At 43.7% G+C, this 20,092-nt stretch overlaps 1 protein-coding gene across 3 annotated transcripts in view; it reads left to right on the top strand.

Annotated features, from left to right (window-relative positions):
* The window catches only part of TPP2 (tripeptidyl peptidase 2), a 58,819-nt gene that overhangs the window by 1,999 nt on the left and 36,728 nt on the right, over positions 1 to 20,092 (top strand). For all 3 annotated transcript variants that reach the window (XR_001918923.1, XM_018056380.1, XM_018056381.1), the window contains exons 2-8: positions 5,560 to 5,688; positions 11,346 to 11,441; positions 13,015 to 13,119; positions 16,104 to 16,228; positions 16,909 to 17,072; positions 18,792 to 18,946; positions 19,612 to 19,688. Coding sequence is in view for 2 of the 3 variants with exons in the window: in XM_018056380.1 (XP_017911869.1) it covers positions 5,560 to 5,688; positions 11,346 to 11,441; positions 13,015 to 13,119; positions 16,104 to 16,228; positions 16,909 to 17,072; positions 18,792 to 18,946; positions 19,612 to 19,688 (851 nt within the window). In the remaining variant the exon portion in view is untranslated. The remainder of the gene's footprint in view (positions 1 to 5,559; positions 5,689 to 11,345; positions 11,442 to 13,014; positions 13,120 to 16,103; positions 16,229 to 16,908; positions 17,073 to 18,791; positions 18,947 to 19,611; positions 19,689 to 20,092) is intronic.

Below are 20,092 nucleotides of genomic sequence, written 5' to 3'. Positions count from 1 at the left end.
TCCCTCTATAAAGTATAGACAGTGACTCATCCCACCGCGCTGCTCTGAAAATTGAGACAGTTAGTTACCTGTGACTGTTTAAAGAGCTCAAGAAAAGCGCTCAAGAGACTCATGTTTTTAAGCAAGGCTTAAATAACCTTGAGGGAGTTTATGCTGGATCTTAAACCAGCAGCTCTCTGAAGGATAAATGTACCTTTGGTGTGTGTATCCTCAGTTGCTTCAGTTGTGTCCAGCTCTTTATGACCCCAGGGAGCCCGCCAGTCTCCTCTGTCCATGGGATTCTCCAGCCAGGAATATTGGAGTGGATTGCCATGCCCTCCTCCAGGAGATCTTCCCGACCCAGGGATCCAACCCTCATCTCTTACCTGTCCTGTTGTGGCAGGCAGGTTCTTTACCACTAGCACCACCTGGGAAGCCCTTAGGTGTGTGCATGTAACAATAAATGTTTGCATGACAGTGTATTTGAAAGGAAATGAAAACTTAACACTTACCTTCTAACAGCTTTGAGAGACTGGCCTAAATATGGCCATCCAAAAAGAATTCAGTAAGGTGACTTGCAAACATGAGTGAATTTTTAAGGTTTTTTTTTACCCTCCTTACCTGTAACAAAGGTGTTTTATAGATCTGTGTATGCATCATTAAGGTAAGAAGGTAGATAGAAATAAAGTGGAAGGAGCCAGTGAAATAGGAAGAGGCGCTTGAACTGGACATTGGAAAAGCCTGTGAACTGGAGCAGAGCAGAGAACTGGAGGCACAAGGAGAACTCTGAGGAATACGGTGGTGAGTCCCGTTCTCTGGAGATGGCCTCGGGCTCACTTTTGTGACAGCGTGTAGGCTTGTTAAATGCAGAGGGTGGCAGGATGAGAGGAGTAATAATTAAATAAGTGGTTAAGTCTTTTCCGTAGCAGATATTCAGGCATCTAAGGTTTTGCATTAAAAGATGCTCGAGTCGTGCAGACTGTAGCTGTTAACAGAGATTGATCAGGGGGCCAGCCAGAGTTCACGAAGGAGAGACGGAGCTTGGACAGGACCTGGAATTCAGGGACCTCCCGGCCACCGCTGGTCGTCATCCAGATTGCCAGAGTACCCTTCCTTAAAAAATAAGAAAAAATCCCGCTATCACACCCTTGCTTAATATCAAACCAACTATTTGGGCCTCCCAGTTGTCTTTACATGTAAACCCCCAGTCCTGAACTTTGCACCTGCCATCGCCACCTGATTCCAGCTCCTTGCGTAACCTTGGTTTGCATCTCAGCACTTCTATCACCCGCCCCTGAATCCTGGCTTCCACCAACAACACTCTACCCCTTTCCCAGATCTTCCAGGTCTTTCCCCAGCACATGCCGCTACACATGGGGTTTAATCTGTCCGCAGGCCTTTTACAGGCACCTGTAAAGGCCTATTTAATCCCGTAACCCCCGGCTGGGCCCTCACCTGTTACCTTTGGGGATATCTGCTGATTTACTTCCGCCGTCTCCCACTGCATGCATTGTGTATTTTTGTGTATATTCCAACCGCTGTGTCAGGACCTGGGACTTCAAAGAGGGAGAGGGCCCGGTCCCTGCTGACAGTTCCTTTTCCCTCTTTGCTCTTATAGCGGTTTATTCATATTCTCCTGTAGCACTTAGCATTTCATTTTAGTCTCTTGCTTTTCATACCTTTTTCCTGGTTAAGTTGAAATTCCTCGAAAGCACCTATCCAGATTCATTTTCTGTGAAATGTGCTTGTGTTGAATGGGAAAAAAAAATGTGTATGTGTGATAATATCTGTAATTTCCTCATGGGAAAAAATATATATATAATTTGGGGACGGAGGTTACAAGTAGTCCTGTAAATGTCTTTCTAATTTTATGTTCACTAAAATATAATAGAGGGGGCTTCCCTGGTGACTCAGTGGTGAAGAATCCACCTGCCAATGCAGGAGACATGAGTTAGATCCCTGGGTCCTCCCCTGGGGGAGAAAATGGCAACTTACTTCAATCTTCTTGCCTGGAGAATTCCATGGACAGAAGCAGCCGGCGGGCTACCGTGGGATCACGGTCAGACACAACTTAGCGACTAAACAACAACAAGATAGAGTACAGTGAAGAAATTATCATTGATGTGTATTTAGTTACTGTTAGTAGGTGCTGCCAGTTTTAAGGTTGCCTTTCAGTTTGCCTTTCCTGATTTCCTCCCGGCTGGGTTGTGTGTTCTTATGTCCCTTCCTGGACACTGTCCTTCACCTTTATTATTCATTGTCCTATGTCACTGTACTCTTGTCTCATTTGTCTTTCCAGCTGGATTGTAAGCTTTCCAAAAGCAAAGCCTGTCTGACTCATTCTATCACTGTGTTCTTAGAATAAGAGTCATTTCATAGTGTTTGTTTGCAACATACCGTGCTTTGCTCAAAAGGAGTGTTCTCAGGATCGTCCCTGAAATTTCAAGTGAGCGCTTGCTCCTTCACTGCAGTTTGTGCAGAAAAACTGGCGAACTTCCCACTCTGATTCTGATTTTCTGTAAACCTCGCCAACTTTGCCACAGTGAGTGTTTCACTGGAGATAAAAAGTAGCTGAGGTTCTTGATGTTGGGGAGGAACCTTTGGGCAAGTTCTGCTCAGTTCCGCCCCGCATCGCCCAGGAAGCATCCCTCGGTCTCCCACTCCATTCCCAGGGCTTATCACCTTTGCTGTCGTCACAGTAGCTGTGTCTTTGGTCCCCTGTGACCGTCCAGGCCTCACAGTAGAGGGACAGCGGTCTCAGGTTAGCAGTGCAGTTTCCTCTCCTCCTGCCAGAGCTCCTTGCAGAATTCTCAGCCGGTGTGCCTTTCTAAAACCTTCCTACCCTTAAATTCCCTCTTGCGTCTTCTCTCTAGTGGAGTAGGTCCCTTCACCTGATGGAGAAGTACACAGATAGAAAACCATATATATGAGAATTTTTCAAGGGTAAGAGAGAGGTCCTAGTGAGTAAAGCTGATCGCAGTAGCAGATGCTGAATAAAGCACAAAATCCCGTTAGGCTGTCTTCCTTTGCTCACACACTGATGAATGAGGTCTCCAATGAGAAGGATCCGTGTCAGACTTATTAGTGATCTCTTACGATTCTTGATCTCAAGGCACTGATGTTGTTTGCTTTATTGAATGAGAAAATGAAGGCAAATGGTTTGTATACTTAGTGCTATGATGCAGCTTTCAAATCACACAATTACTTGGAAAACTTTTTAAAATGGATTGTTTGCGTATGGTCTTAATACATGATCCTAGCTAGTTTCATAGGAGAGTTTGTACTTCTCCTAGTGGTTTCTGTTTTTATCTTGTTAGATTCTCTTACATTTTTCTTCATTCCTATATTTTCATTTCATGTTTGAAGATACTTAGCCAGTCCCTTCAAAATCAGTGTCTGATTTAAGTCTTATCATAATCTTGTCAGGGTTGGATATGATTTCTACGGTGACTTTTACACTTCTGAGTGTATTAGAATACTTATTCCTAATATAGACAGCCCCCAATAAATAATCACCCAGTTTAAGAATTTTTATCACCCGAAAAATTACAGCAGTGCGGCCCCCGACAGAACTCTCAGCCCCTGGTTGGTCGATGATTGAAGTGAGATCTGAGATCCACCAGCCACCCCCTGATTTTCCCTTGTAAAGAAAAAAGCGTGTGTGTTTCCTCCACATAGCGAACTCCTCCTCTCCGGTGCACGTCAACTGCAGGATTCTGAGGACTCTGCAGTGGTGGGTGTGTGTGTGGGAGGGGGTGGAGGCGGTGGCGGGAAAGACTCCTAGGATTGGACCCTGCACTTCAGCTCAAAGAGGGTGAATTCTCGGGTGCAAGGGGAATCTGAGGGCTGGGCTCTTGGCACCCTGTAGGCATTTTTTTTTCAACATTCCTGTTTCTCTCTTTTTTAATTAATTTGTTTTCAGTTGGAGGCTAATTGCTTTACAGTGTAGTGTTGGTGTCTGCCACACACGAGCATGAGTCAGCCGCGGGCACACATGGGTCCCCTCCCGCCCCTCGAGGTGGGCACACAGCGCCGGCTTTGAGCTCCCAGCCTCATCCAGCAGATTCTCACCAGCTGTCCGTTCCTCTTTCTCTCGTGAGGGCAGGGGTCTTCTGTTTTCTGCCTTTTTCGGGTCTCTGGACCTGATCCCCGCTGCTCACTCAACACATGTCTCTTGAATGTGACAAATCCCCCTGGTGAAGTTAGCCCAGAGAGAGCCCCAGAAGGGTTCCCCCCCATAAAGGCAGTGGGGTGTTCAGTGTTACCATGGGCTGCAGCAGTCGGAGGGCCCCCCGCAGCTGAGGAAAATCCATCTTAACGCCGAGTAAGGAGTGTCAGGCTGTCCAACAAGCCAGCAGCCTCGAGTGCCTAACAGACGCTGCCGGGTTTGGAGTAATCTGGGGAATGAAACAGACACAGCCCTTGCCCCGGTGGAGCCTCCCTCCACTAGTGCTAATCGGGGGAGAGTCACAGGCGAGATTACGAAGCGAGTGGAGTTCTGCAAGGCCCCACGGTGCCACGGGGAGGAATGATCGGGTTTAGGATGACGAGCGCTTAGACGAGGCCAGCAGGGAGGTCTCTGTGAAGGGGCAGCGTTCTGTAGAAAACAGGGTCCCTGAGTCGAGACCGGGACCCTTGTGAACAACTGAAGGGACAAAAAATTCTCAGCAGGAGGGCCTGGTGCAGAAGGTGGCGGCCGTGGCCGACGAGTGGAAAGGGGCCCAAGTGGTCAGGGTCGGGAGGGTGCTCCTGTTGATCCTGGAGGGCTTCCCGGGGGCGGTGCCCTGTTAGGAGGGCAGGAGGCGACGGTGGGGGAGAAGCTCAGGATGCTGGTGTGGACACCCGGAGGAGGTGGGTCTGAACCACACTTCAGAGGTAGAATGAAGGACCTCTGGGGACGCTGGCTGTGAGCACTGAACTAGAGAGGCCGAGAGGGCCTTCCTGCATTTCTGGTTTGAGCACCCGAGTGGGTGTTGGCTTCCTGGGCTGGCAAGGCCTGGGGAGGGGCCAAGTGTGAGTGGTGAGTCTGAACCTGAGGTTCGCGTGCTAGTGTGGCCTCCAGTAATGAAATGTTAGTAAGCGTTTTTCCCTTCAAGCTTTGTGCTCATCCAGCCCCAAACTCACCTTCTTCAGATCTCTCTTCAAATGTTAGCGTTCTCAATGAGACCTTTCTTGACCAGCCTCCTTAGCACTGAATGCCCCATACCACCTGTCTCCCTTCCCTGCTTGATTTTCTTGGTTATAGTGATTACCGACTGACATGTTATATATTTCTTGGTTTATTGAGTCCATATAACACAAAGTCTGTGAGGTTTTCTGTGCTGTACCCTTAGTGGAGTGTGGCGTATGGTAAGTGCTCAGGAATATTTACCTGAATATATGACTACATTTTCTTGAGAGTATCTGTCAAGCTTTTGGCTTAAACAGTTCAGGTCCCTTTTTTAAATGAATGCAGATTTTATAGACTATTTTCTATATGGGGACGTGTCCATGCACAAACACACATTTGAGGGTTGGCATTTCTTTCCCAGTAAAAACTGGATTCTGTAATTCATGTTTTAATGGTCTCTTAATCTTCAGGTTACAACTGATGGGAAACCGAAAATCGTCGATATCATCGACACGACGGGAAGCGGCGACGTGAACACGGCCACGGTGGTGGAGCCAAAGGACGGTGAAATTGTTGGTCTTTCAGGAAGGGTGCTCAAGGTTGGAGCTCTTATCTTTTCACTGAATTTTTCTCTTTATTTTTTTGTGCTGTCACCTCAAAGCATCTCATGTTTTCACCTTACATTCTGTGGTATGATGTTAGTTACCTGTTGCTGTATCACAGACCACCCCAGACGTCATGCTTTCAAGCAACAAACGTTTACGGCTTCTGTGAGTCAGGGAAGCAACACAGTAAAGGCTTCAAGTTTCTTTGACTTAACTGTGCTCTGGTGAAATAACCTGTATTCTAATTCTGCTTCTTCCAAATAGCACATGAACTGCTGATGGTTGATGTCTAACTCTTCCGCCCGTATAAGATCAGCTACTGGTTAGGTGCTTTGAAGATGCTCGTCCTCTCCTTCTCTAAGGATGCTGTTGCTAAACTGTCTTGAGTAACTGGTGGTCAGTCACTTATGGCCAGTAGTAGTTAGGAGAACAGATAAAAGCCAAAAAGTGAGTAGAAGCATACGCCTTTCACGATTAAGTGTACAGGCAAGAAGAAAAGTGCACAAGGCACGTGTGTGCAGTTGCACGAGTAATTTCAGTGAACACCGCTTCGCCTGCTATAGATAAGACAGAGGGCTGCCTCGGGGGTTCACTGTGTTCTCCAGATCACAGCGTATTTTGGCTTTTGTGAAATCAGTTCTTTGCTTTCCTTGACGGCTTTAACCACCTCTGTGGGGATACATGGAATCTGTTGTGAGTTTTGCCTGTTTGCGGGCTTTGTATGAGTGGCCTCACTTCCATGTTGTTTCACGTCCGCTTTTCCTGGGTGTTTGTGCGATTCGTGAGATTGAGCCGTGATTTGCGTGGGGCAGCGATGTGTTCGGTTTCATTGCTGTCTCTGGGACATGGTTGTACCACGAGGTGTCCGTTCTGCTGGGAACAGTTGTTTCTCCTTTGGGACTGTCACAGTTCTTTAGAAAACGTTCTTGCAGACATACTCTGCGCACCCATGTGCAGGTAGCTCTAGGGTATGTGCCTGGGAGTGGAGTTGTTGAGTCAGAGAGAGACACCTTTACTGGGTGAGACACCTTCACCCGTCTTTTCCAGCTGGTTGTACTAAAATGTTTCCACTAGAATATGCAGGCCTTTTAGTAGTCGCGCTGCTGCCAGTTGATGTTTTCAGGCTTTTTAACTTTTGTGAAGAGATTAGAATTTAGCTGTATCACTTTGCAGTTTTAATTTGTGTTTCTCCGACGACTGTTAAGATTGAGCCCCTCCTCGTGTGTCGCTTCGGCATCTGGATTTTCTCTTTTGAGAAGTGCCCTCCGCGTGCCTTTGCTGGTTGCTTTGAATCCTGAGTCATCTGTTGTTTTCTTACTTGTGTGTGGGATGACCTGTCCTTGGGTTACATGTGTTTTGGGTGTCTTTTCCCACTCTGTACTCATATTTTCACCTTCCAGGTGATGTCTCTTCATGCGGAGGACATCAAATCTGTTGTAGTTGGAAATCAGCCCTCTGCCTTTTTGGTTAGGGCCTTTGTGTTTTACGAAATCCTTCCTCCAGCTGACAATGAGTGAGAAGCACCAGCCCTTAACCTCACAGACCAAAGGGAAACGAACACCCCCACACCTGCCACCAGACCAGCCGCAGAGGAGAGTAGGGCCCTGGCCAGCACCTCGGTTGGAGCCAGGTGGAGGATCCAGCCCAGCGGTGCCAGCTTCTGATTGACAGAATGTGTAAGAGAGGAAATGTGTGTTCTTTTAAATCACAACGTTTGCGGTAATTCATAACACAGCAGTAACTAACAGACTCAGCAGAAGATGTGCAAGCTGTAAAAAACAGATAGATATTCTAGAACTGAAATATTTTTATGATAGCTGAAATTTTTTTTTTAAGACAACATGACTAGAAGGATGCGGTAGCAGAAAGAAGATGACAGAAGAGTCTGAGCAAACTTTAAAATCAACCAATAGGAAATAAGCATTCTGAATAATGAAGAGAAACACTGGGAAATAACAAACTTAGCTTAGGAACTTGTAGGTCAGTAATGAATGGTCAAATATTTGCATCATCAGACCCTAAGAACGAGGGGAAAGGAGTGTGCTACTGGAAAAAAAAAATTGGGGGAGAAGTTCTCCCAAGTTTGGCAAAGATACAAACCTACTAATTCCAGAAGCTGAGTGCACCCCACATAGGATAAACTGAAAGGGATTTATGCCCGGAAACATCCAATCAGATTGCCAAAAATAGCTGGGAAAAAGTGACCCACTGTATAGATGGGAAGGATACTGGATTGACTTCAGCCTTCTCATCAGAACCCTAGGGGCCTGAGAGGTGTGGCATGACATTTTTCCAGTGCAGAAAGAAAGGATCTGTCCATCTCAGATTCTGTATGCAGCGAAAATACGTTCCGGGGAAAAGGTGAAATAAAGACATTCCCGGATAAAGTAAGAGTATTTATAGCCAGCAGATACGCTTTTTTAAAACAGTGAAAACAGACAAACAAACAGACTTTTCAAAGGAAAACCTGGAGCAGCAGAAATGAAGGACAAGCAAAAGGAACCGTAAAGGTCTTGAGTAACTATGATCACCTGCTTTGATTTTTTTTTAAATTGTATTTGATAGTAAAGGAAAAAAAAGAAACCCTTCCTGACCCAAAATCATGAGGATATTCTCCCATTTTTATTTTCTAAAAGCATCCATCATTTTTCTTTACTTGTTTGTTCTAGAATTCACCTGGAATTGATTTAACGCTTCCTTTAAAATAGGAGTCCCTGTATTCTTTTTTTCCATCTGAACACCCACTTGTCCCACCACGTATGTTAAAAGTAGGTCCACAGTTTGCCCACCAATTTCCAGTGCTGGCTTTTACTTTGCAACCTTCAAAATGTGGTGACTTTTGGCTTCTAAAGCCTCATTGCCCATTCTGTGTCCTTAGGGTTTTTGGTTTTTTCCCTTTTCCTTATTCTAATTTTAGCAGCATTTGGAAGGAAGCACACTGCCTTTTAAAGTTCTACCTCATTTAACTTGAAGCCATTTTTCAAATCATCACTTTTTAGGCTAGTTCAGAGACTGTGAAAGCCTCAGCCACACTTAACATCGAATTTAGATGCAGTGAGAGCTGAAAGGGAGAGGGTCCTTGTGTCTAACCGGACCGTGAGGCTGACAAGTCTCAAGTACAGTTTTGAGGCAAAAAAGTCAACATGATTTTCTTGCATGCACCGTCAACAACTCACGGTGACACTTGTCTCATTGAGAAAACCTTCAATTCATTAAACAGCCTTTCTTTAAAAGAGTCAGAAAAATGAGGTGTAATTAGTAATTAAAGAAATTCTGTTTCTTGTTTGAGAATCAGTCTTACCACACTGTAGTTACTATGTAATTAAAACTCTTTTAAAGAGAGCAGTTTAAAATGGTAAAAAATAAATAAAGCGCTTTGATTTTTAAGAGAGATGCAAAATAACTTCATTTGTATGGAATACTCAAATATGTAAAGTGACATTTTCTCTAATGGCCTCAGAGTAAAGGTAGCTGAGCATAGAACTGATGCTTTTGAACTGTGGTGTTGGAAAAGATTCTTGAGAGTCCCTTGGTCTGCAAGGAGATCAAACCAGTCCATCCTAAAGGAAATCAACCGTGAATATTCACTGGAAGGACTGAAGCTGAAACTGAAGCTCCAATACTTAGGCCACCTGACGTGAAGAGCCGACTCATTTGAAAAGACCCTGATGCTGGAAAAGATTGAGGGCAGGAGGAAAGGGGATGACAGAAGACGAGATGGTTGGATGGCATCGCTGACTCAGTGGACATGCGTCTGAGCAAGCTCCAGGAGATGGTGATGGACAGGGAGGCCTGGCGTGCTGCAGTTGATGGGGTCGCAAAGAGTAGGACTGAACTGAGCAACTGAACAACGAACAACAGAGCTAGCTTTATCATAGTTAAGGTTGACTAGTAGAACCGTGATTATGCGTAATTTTTATTTCCTTATTTATTTTTTTTAGTTACATTTTTGTAACTAGTCCACATGTACTGTGAAGAAAATGCATGGTAGCAATTTGAGAAATATCTGGTTCATGGTCCCTGCGGAATTTAGTCTTGCTTTAATTAAACACAAATTATGTCTACTCGATTATTTTTATTGTATTACATACATAGTTTTAAGTGATTGTGATTGTCTCAACACCCGATTATTTTGCAGTTACTTTGATCGGTTATTTCATTTAATCCTTTGGCATTTCACAGCTTTTTGTCATCTCTGCACAAAGACGTCATCAGGAACATACAGGAACAAAGCCACCTGGGTGGTGGGACACCTGTGATTAAATAGGCTAGTGATTGCTGACGCTTTTATTGTTGCAGCACGTTATTATTGTGTGTCACGGGTGTTGCAAGAACAAGTTAAGAATCTCTAGTATCTAAAGAAGGCTGGTCAGTTTTGAATGAAAAGCGCTAGTTTGTACGCCAGCGTACTTAAAATTTCACAAACTCCAGACGTCATTGATTCAGAAATGATTACTGATATGCAGACTTTTTTTCAATTGAAGGATAATTGCTTTACAGTATGTGCAGGCTTTTGAAGGTCAGTAGATCTTGGAAGTTCTGTGCACAATTGTCTTCCTCTATTTAGTTGTGAGAAAATTTCCTCTACAGGCTTCCTGCCTGGGGAGTAATTTGATGAAGAGGGACTTGAGGATTCGAGTCGAGTAGAAATCCTGCACAAGTGAGAATTGTGAGTCAGTCCACAGCTTTTAGTGGTTGACAGTTCAGCTTCATAATCTGTACACCTTTGAAAGCTGTTTTTAGTGAACATGGGTCCTGAGATGATAGAATGTGAAGGGTCCCCATGGTCTTAATTGACATTTCAAGTTGGTTGATGTTCACACAAGTTCTTATTCATGGGAATTGTGAAGTAAAGATGATTTTCTTCCTCTTGCACATGAGGAAGTGGAAGCCCGTGGCTCCCACCTGGTGAGGGGCAGAGTCTGGGCCGTAGCCAGGTTTGTCTGGCTTTAAATTCTGTATCCTTTACACCAGGTTTTTGTCTCTTGATAGAACTAGATTCCAGCTTTCTTTTTCCACCCTCCTGTTTGAGCCAGAAGTTTAATTTCTCTTTGCTTCTTTGCTTTCTCTATTTGTAAACTGGGCATGCTCTTTGTATTTTATGTAAATTAAAAGCTTGAAGTGTTATTTTTAAATACTTTGAGAGAGCAGGAAAGACTATTATAAGATGTTGTATGTAATTATCATAATTTTATAGAGATTTTTTTCTTAAGAACACAAAGAGCTCTTTTTATAGGCTCTGGGCCCATCCCTGTAGTATCTTGGAGGAGAGTGAAGTTCTTCTTCTTAGAGACATCTGAGGGTGGAGAGGTTCTGTAAGTTGCTTCCCTCCCCTGGTTGATGGGCAGTTAGGTGATGGGGGAGTGAGCTGTCCTGAGTGCTTGGGAACTGAAGGTCCTAGCGGTTTAATGTGATGTTGATAGCCCTGCATAAACTGTAAAGCATTGTGTAAATGAAAGTACTCTAGTTAAGCTATCTCACTGTTGAGACAAAAGGAGACAGAGATATGTTAAATGGCAACTTAGAGTATTAAAGAGATGCTCTAAGGCGGCCTGCTCCAAGTTGAGCCCCAAGGATAGATTTTCCCCCAGGACTGTACCATTGGAATTGGGAAGCATTTAATGAGTGAGAAATGTTCTTTTTTCCCATAGATTCCTGTGACCTGGACAAATCCCTCAGGCAGATATCACATTGGCATAAAAAATGGCTACGATTTCTATCCAAAGGCTCTCAAGGAAAGAATTCAGGTAACGGACCATCTAGTATCATGACTTCTTCAGATTCTATTCAGACTGAAGAAAGAGACTTCCTTAGCTCTCACTAACCTGATGATTATTAAGGGAATATGGAGACTTTCAAATGATATCTGCTTCAAGAAAGATGCTATCCAGTGAAATGTTACCTATTCGTGTCTCCTAATCTGAGATACATGGATAAGTTTAGGGAATCTGAATACCTTGAAATTTTATTCACATTTTGTGTATTTGTGTTTTTCTGGGAAAAGGGATATGCTTTCACTGGACAATCAATTTAAAGCCTAGACTGCCTTATTTATTCCTGTCCCTGTCATTGCTATGGTAATTCATCCCATTTTCCTAGTCTTTGCCTTGCTTTCTTGATCCCAGTTAGTGATGATTCAGTACCAGGGAAGGAAGTAACTCAGACCTAAAGCAGCTGAAGGACGGGAAACACAGTCTGTCTTTGGAGAGCTAAGAATTGTAAAACCAGTGAGATGGAGCCTGCTTTATAATAGCACAGTCGACCTTTCGGTAGTTACGGGAGAGTTTGAAATGTTCATTATCCATCCATTATAGTAGCCACGAGCCACAAGTAGCTATTGAGAACTTGAAATATGGTTAGTATGACTAAGGAAATGAAGTTTTAATTTTATGTAAGATTTTAAAGCAGTAAAACAAGATGTGATCCTTGCAAGTGGGCCTTCAGGGTGAGACCTATGGGCCATATAGTCTAAGGTTGTGATTTGCTTCTCCAAGGGTCAGTGAGCCAGTGAGAAGTTACTCAGTATTTTACATATAAATCTTTTACTTGTCAGATTCCAGTCATTCTGAAAAATAAATTTTTTTTCAGAAAATAAATGCACATAAGTTAACTTCTATTAGATACTATTTTATTTTAATATTTCAGGCTGAAATGCACAGTCTTTTTATGCATTGTATTAAATTTAATCAGTCACATTCAGGTATGGATTAGGGTCAAGCAGACTCCCTTTTCTTAGTCCCGTGGAGTTGATTGTTTTAGTGGAGAGGCTTTCTTTAACTAGTTGACTTCCACTGGGAGGCACTGTAGTTCAAGACACTCAGGAGGGCAGGAAGACCAGTTTCAGCAGCAAAGAACCCATCAAGTCAACGAGGGTGGGGAAAAAGGAACAGGCCAGGGAGGTGGGAGACAGGAAGTCCACCAGAGTGCAGCTGCGGGCTTACCCCTGTCTTCTGCTTGCTCTTGGCCGAAGGCATTTCTTTTTCCTCAAATGATGGGATTTCAGGCTGTTACCTGACATGGTATTATCTATTCTTGGAGAAGGATTTAAATGGGCACCTGTGATGTATAAAAATAACATCTGGTTGTGCCTTGGTAAACTTGTGCTTTTAGAGTCTAGGCGTGGTGAATTAACTAATCAAGTTTTTTGTAACTGATCCATTCATTGCTTTATCAACTTGATTATAAATGTTTTTGTTTTTTTTTTTTACCTCTGTATGAGCACTGTATAGCATTGCAGCTAATAACAACTCTTAAATTCCTGTCTCGGTTTACGTGCATGTTAGTCCACCTCATTGGAAGGGCATTTCTCTGTCTTTGCAGAAAGAACGGAAGGAAAAAATCTGGGACCCTGTCCACAGAGTAGCTCTCGCGGAGGCCTGTCGGAAGCAGGAAGAGTTCGACGTTGCCAACAACTGCCCTTCTCAAGTTGGTGCTAGTTGCTTTTATTTAAACATTACCATGTTCTTAGAGAATTAACAGTTCTTAGAGAATACACAGACTTTTTCCCCAAGTTTGTTTTCTCTCCCATGTTTTAACTTGTCTAATTTTACTTACTTATTTTCCTTTCCTCGTTTGTCCTGAAATCAATTTATATATCAGTTAAATGTTTAAAAGTTCTTAATGAACATAGAATGGCCGCACGGAAAAGTGCACACACCCTAGATGTGATGTCATGAATCGTCACAAAGGCAGCACCCTGAGTGCACGGCACCCCAGCGCCTCTCATGCCTCTGACTGCTCACCGCTGCCTCCACCCAGAAGCAGCCACCATCCTTGATGGCTGACACTGTCCAGTGACTTCACCCGTTCTGAATTTTGTAAACTGGAATCATGCGGTGTCTGTCCTCTTACGCGTCGCTGCTTTCATCCGATGTTTTCTGTGCGATCCCTCCAGCGCAGGGTGTTGCAGTAGCTCACTCTCGTTACTCTGTGAGGGCCGGACCACAGTGTATGTGTCCATTCTGCAGATTGATCCTTGCTTCATTTCCAGTTTGGGGCCAGGATGAAAAAATCCTGGTTTGGAAGTTCTCGTGCCGGTCTTCCGGCGGGTTATAAAGTGACCGTACCAATTCCATAGGAAGCGTACGAGAGTTCCCATTCTTCTACATTCTTGCTGTTGCATGTTTTGTGAATCAGTCTATGAGATGAAAAAAATAGCATCTCGGTTTATTATGAAAGCAGTAAGTGCTACTGCAGAATCTGGAGCACCAGAGATATTCTGAGGGTTAGCAGGTGAAAGTCTCTGGAATGTCACCACCCAGGGATGCTAGCAGCAACTTGATGTTCGTCCTTCTGAATTTTTCTGTTAATGCATGCCACTTTTTAAATGAATTTTTAAATCAAAGTATAGTTGATATATAGTGTTTTAGGTATACAGCAAAGTGATTCAGTTATACATACATATATATATATTCTTTTTCAGATTCTTTTCCATTATAGATTATTACAAGATATTGAATATAATTCCCTGTGCTATACAGTAGGTCTTTGTTTATCTATTTAATATGTAGTAGTGTGTATCCGTTACGCCCACATTCCTAACCTATCCCTCCCCTCCCTCTCCCTCTGGTAACCATGGTTTGTTTTGTGTCTGTGGGTCTTTTCTGTCGTGTCAGTAAGCTCATTTGTGTTGTTCTTTTTCAGATTCCACACATAAATGATATCATGGCGTTTGTCTTTCTCCTTCTGATTTACTTCGTTTAGTGTGATAATCTCTGTATCCATCCGTGTTGCTGCAGATGACATTAGTTTGTTCTTTTTATGGCTGAGTCATACTCCATTGCGCGTGTGTATATATATTTATATATGTGCCACGCTTTGTTTATCCAGCCACCTGTTGATGGATGTGTAGGTTGCTTCCTTGTTTGGCTGTTGTGAACAGTGCCACTGTGTACACTGGGGTGCATGTTATCTTTTCAAATTGGAGTTTTTATCATTTCCAAGTATATGCCCTGGAGTGGGATCGCTGGATCCTGTGGTAACTCTATTTTTAGTTTTCTAAGGTAATCCCCATACTGGTTTTGAAACATAGTGGCTGTACCAGTTTACGTTTCCCACCAACAGTGTAGGTGGATTCCCTTTCTCCATGCCCTCTCCAGCATTTATTATTTGCAGACTTTTTGAGGATTCTGACCAACATGAGGTGATGGCTTCATTGTAGTTTTCATGTGCATTTCTCTAATAGTAAGTGACATTGAACATCTTTTCCCGTGCCTGTGGGCCACATGTGTGTCTTTTTTGGAGGAAACGTCTATTTAGGCTTCTGGGCCATCCATTTCTTAATCAGAAATGGGATTGTATCAGTGATTCTGAGCCCTGGCTGTCTGGTAGGATCACGTGAGGAGCTTTAAAAACTCCGTGTTTGTGTCCTAGAGAGGAAATAAATCAGAACCTTACACAGGAGGCAGATATTTAAAAAACTTTTCAGGAGCTTTCATTAACATGCAGGTCGGGTCAAGGCCCACCAGCCTGTATAGATGTACACACACACTTTCATTTACTTTACCTGTGTTCATTTTTAGCAGCTCTATAATGTTTGGTTAGATCACTTTTGGTTCTTCAGCCTCTGTTGGAGACATGAAATGTAGTATTTCAGGTGCTATATATACAGCATGTACTATAGAAGGGGGATCTGAATTTAATCAGCCATTTTATTTTGTATGCCGCAAATGCTTATATAATTGTCTTTTTCCTTGAAGAGGAGTAAACATTGAATATATTGAATAAGGAAAAATGAAGCATAACTTAAGATTTGGGGAACATGTGACACCTAAATTTTTATTCACTTGGACTAGTCAGGCGAATGTAGGGCCATCTCGTATAGTACGTACTTTTAAAAAGTGCTTAGATTGAAGCATACGAATTTTCCGTTTTTATAGCTCAGAATGGTTGAATAGCAGCTTATATGTACTTGGTCATAAATACACTATGTATTTAACTCAGAAAATTTAACAGAGGCGAGATTATTCATAATTCCTATTATTTATTTGGGCTCTTAAGAAACAGATTTGAAATGGAAATGTTCCTGGATATAAAAACCTAAAGGTAGATAAACTAACGTGTAGCAGTTTTAGTGTTGCTTTTAGAACTGAATCATGCGGGTACAGGTCATGTGACTAACACCCTTGGCCAAATGAGGTCCCCGCCACCTAGCACTGTGTCTTTCCCAAAGCAGGGGTAGTGAGGGACTGACTATGATAGTAAGTGAAATTTTTTTTAATGTAATACTTTAAGTGATATCTGCCACTAAATTGAATTTCAAATTGTACAGATATAAAAGGAGAATTTTCTTATATTTTTCCAGGGTGAAATTACTTCACTACTGGGTCACATTATCTTTGGTTGTCTGTTAATATCACTTGTCAAGAGCACAAAATGTGCTGACATTAACACATGTTCTAATTGATTAGGCAAATAAATTAATCAAGGAGGAGCTTCAGAGTCAAGTGGAATTGCTAAACTCTTTTGAGAAAAAGTACAGTGATCCTGGCCCGGTCTACGACTGCTTGGTGTGGTTTGATGGTGAGACCTGGAGGTGAGCCGTGTGGATTTTATGCATCTTCATTTAAAAATGGCCTTGCCTGCTCTGAAGAACATTAAGCCCTCAAAACTGCCCAGAGATTTGGTTTGCAAGACATTAATATCTCTAAGCAAAGTGCCTTGAGAGCCGGGTTGGCTTTTGAGTAGTTTCGGATAAAGCCTTTTGAACTTCGTAGTATTTTAGGCATGAAAGCTGACTCTTAATCTCTCTTAAAGAATCTTACCCCCTTAACCAGACAGTAGTCATTAAATAGACAACAGCAGGTTGATCATAGAAATGTTCCTGATTGAAGCTGGGCAGTTTGGATCTGGTGCAGTGCAGGAGGATCTGGCAAGAGTATCTACTGTAAATGTTGTAAGGGCAGAAGAGGGAAGTGGGATAAGGATTTACCACCAGAGACCTAGACGCTAAGCTGGTCTGATTCCTGAAGCCGGTGGGTGGTTTTCTTCCTGGAGGTCTGTGAAGGACAGTTCCTAGAGCCCCTTGTGCCTGACTTCATTTAGGGCTGGTTGCTTAAGTCATCTTACCCAGTCTTTACGGAGGCCTCTGTGACAGAGGCAGCTGCCACGTTTGTGCTGGTAAACAGAGGTGGTGTGGTAAGAAGGACCTCGAGAAATAGTATTGTGTGATTTTTAGATAACTTGCATTACCTGCTCTTAATTCTCCTTTCCCAGAGCCTGCATTGATTCGAGTGAAGATGGGGATCTGAGTAAATCGACTGTTCTGAGAAACTACAAAGAGGCCCAGGAGTACGGCTCCTTTGGCGCCGCCGAGATGCTGAATTACTCCGTTAACATATACGACGATGGGAACCTGCTCTCCATAGTGACCAGTGGAGGTATTCTGTCTCAGGTTTGCTAACTAGAGATGAACGTGCAAAGTACCGGGAGGAAAAATTCCTCTGCCCAAAAACAGCCTTAAGGAGAATTGACCGATCCCTACGACAGAACTAGGTCTGGAGTCACGGATGTGATGAGATTTCCTGGAAAGGCATTTTTTTTTAAGGCCACAACCATGTAGGATCCATTCCAGGAGTGTGAGCATGGTCCAGCTACAAAAAAAAAAAACATAGTCCATTCTATGAACAATAATTTCACCTCCAAATACTAACTTGTGAAAATTCACCCATGAGTGTGAAGGATCAGGTAAAAGGATCCTTAGCACAGCTTCCTGCGTAATTTCAAAAAAGTTACAGACTTTCTTGAAACTTGTGTGTTGGTTTAAAATTATGTTATTCATCCTGTGGAATATGTTATATAGTAATCAAAAGGAATAAATCTGCATATAACTATATGTATAAATCTCAGATCCATAAATTTTAGTGAAGAAAATATGTTGATGTTAAAAAAATTATGTGAAAATGGTTTATGGGGGTGTGTGTGTGTGTGTGGTAAAAATATAAAGATACAGCTGCACAGAAGGTGTGCACCAGCTGCAGGGCAGTGCTCGCTTCCGGGAGGGAGTGAGGAGGGTGAAGTGGGGTACCCAGCTCCCCCCGCCCCCCCACGTCCGTAGAGGCCCAGCTCAGGTACAGGAAGCTGCACATACTACACGCTCGCAGAGTGGTGAGTTCTGATGTGTGCACACACCCAGGAAACCTTCCCCACAACCGGAACAACAGATCTCCATCACCACCACCCTCAAAGGCTGGCTGGCTTGTTCTTCCTTTATAATCCAGTTGTCTCCACTCACATCCTCTGGTAGCCCCTGAAGGGCTTTCTGTCCACCCTCGATTACTGTACATTTGGTAGAATTTTATATAAATGGAATTTTAAAAATACAGTTTGGTTTTGCCCGCCCATTTCAGCCTGTCGGGCTGAATCCATATTGTGATAAGTAGGTTGTTCCTTATTGTCGAGTATTTCACTGTGTGCGTCCACCATGGTTCATTTACCCATTCACCTCCTGATGCGCATTTGGGTTGTTTGAACAACCGTGTACAGGTCTGTGTAGAAGCTGGTTTTTGTTTTAGTTGGAAACCATGTTTGGGAGAGCTGGTTGGGTGTGGTCGGGCCATACAGTATTGAAGACCGTCCGAGCTCCCCTCGACAGTAGCAGAGTGTCACACCTGCCGCAGAGCGGCGTGCACGTCCCCACCCTCGGGGCCACCCTCAGCCTCAGCTCTTTAGCAAGGGGTGGCTCCATGTGGCCTTCGTTTGCGTCTCCCAGGTGACTCATCTTTTCATACATTTATTTGCCATTGGTCATCCTCTTGGGAAATGTTTTTCAAACGTTCTTTACCCATTTTTCTTTTGGGTTCTTTTTTTTTTTATTTGAAAGGTTATGTTCTAGATATAAGCACTTTGTCAGTTACATGTGTGTGAATACTTTATCACCTTTGTGACTTAACAGCGTAGAATCCCAGATGGCAGAACAGCGTATGTAATTCACAGTCATTTTTTGTGAATTATTATTAAGAGACAGAAGAAACAGTACCCCCTTACACGTTAAGATAAGCGTGTTTTTATTCTGATTACTACTACACAGATTGAATCTCGCGGTTAAAACTTTGAGCCTCTGAGGGTGTTACCTCGTCTTCTCCCCTTCTTGCCTCTAGGAGCCCACGGAACACACGTAGCTAGCATAGCTGCCGGGCATTTTCCCGAAGAACCTGAGAGGAATGGCGTAGCTCCTGGTGCTCAGATTCTTTCCATCAAGATCGGAGACACAAGACTAAGCACGATGGAGACGGGCACAGGCCTCATCCGAGCTGTGAGTGCTCCTGAGCTGCCGGGGTCCAGGGCTGATGCTTCACGGTTGGGGACACTTTGATCAGCAAGCTGCTCTTGCTTTACCAAAAATGCATGGAACTGTATCCAGTGTATAGGGCTTTGTTTTCAAAAGCCCCAAATGCTTAACTCACTTAAAAATATTTTTATTAGAAATTATTTGGGGTAAAGGGATTTGGGGAAATATGAAAACATTGTTTACATTATACTTCTCACTTGTAGTAAATCCCTTAGCAAACTATTTTGAGATACTTTTAAAAGCATGAAAAAAGAAAGACGTCTCAGCCAGCCTGCTCCATCAATGTTAAGAAGAATTTATTCTTCATTTCACTTTAACATATGAATTCTATTTCACTTGAGTGAATTTAAACTTTAAAGAGACCTCCTTCGTCTCTCCAACTCAATTCTGCAGATGCTGGTTTGTTTTTTATTGACTACTTCCCGTGCCGTGTATCACCACCACCCCCAAACACACACACACACACACGCACCTTTTTTTAAGTTTGTCAGCCATGTCTGGCAGTAAGTTATGCATTTAGATATGAGTTGGAGTATGATTGGTTACAGAACTGTGGGATGCCTTTATTGTGCTGGCATTTCTGTTTTTATGAATGGCTGCCTAAGCTGGACTCTTTATCTTTTTACTAGATGATAGAAGTTATAAATCATAAGTGTGATCTTGTCAACTACAGCTACGGAGAAGCGACTCACTGGCCGAATTCCGGGTGAGTGTTCTTTGCCACTCGTCAGCCGTGGAAGCTCAGCTGACAGAGAGCAGTGAGCGTTTCTGTATAACTGGATCGAACGTCACAGCTGAAGGAGAGCAGACTTGGGTAGATCCTGCGCGTCCCTGAGGCCCTTCGTCCACGGTCACGTCTTTGATGCTGGTGTCCCCTCCTGGCCGGTGGACCCGACGGCCCCTGGGACCCCGTCCACAGGCAGCCCGGCCTCGGGTGTGCGCGCCTGATGGAGTGCTGCGGCGGCGGTGCCCCTCGGCTGCCGGCTCTGCGGAGGCCGCCCTGGCGGCGTGCTCGGGGCCGCGGGTGTGGGGTCAGCGCTGTCCCTGGTCACAGCGCACGCCCTGCCCTCCTGGACGGCCGTTTCATGCCTTCTCCTTGGGGACTCCCGG

Source organism: Capra hircus, chromosome 12 (assembly GCF_001704415.2).
Source record: "Capra hircus breed San Clemente chromosome 12, ASM170441v1, whole genome shotgun sequence".
Classification (NCBI taxonomy): domain Eukaryota; kingdom Metazoa; phylum Chordata; class Mammalia; order Artiodactyla; family Bovidae; genus Capra; species Capra hircus.
This window is presented reverse-complemented; position numbering and strand designations above follow the sequence as displayed.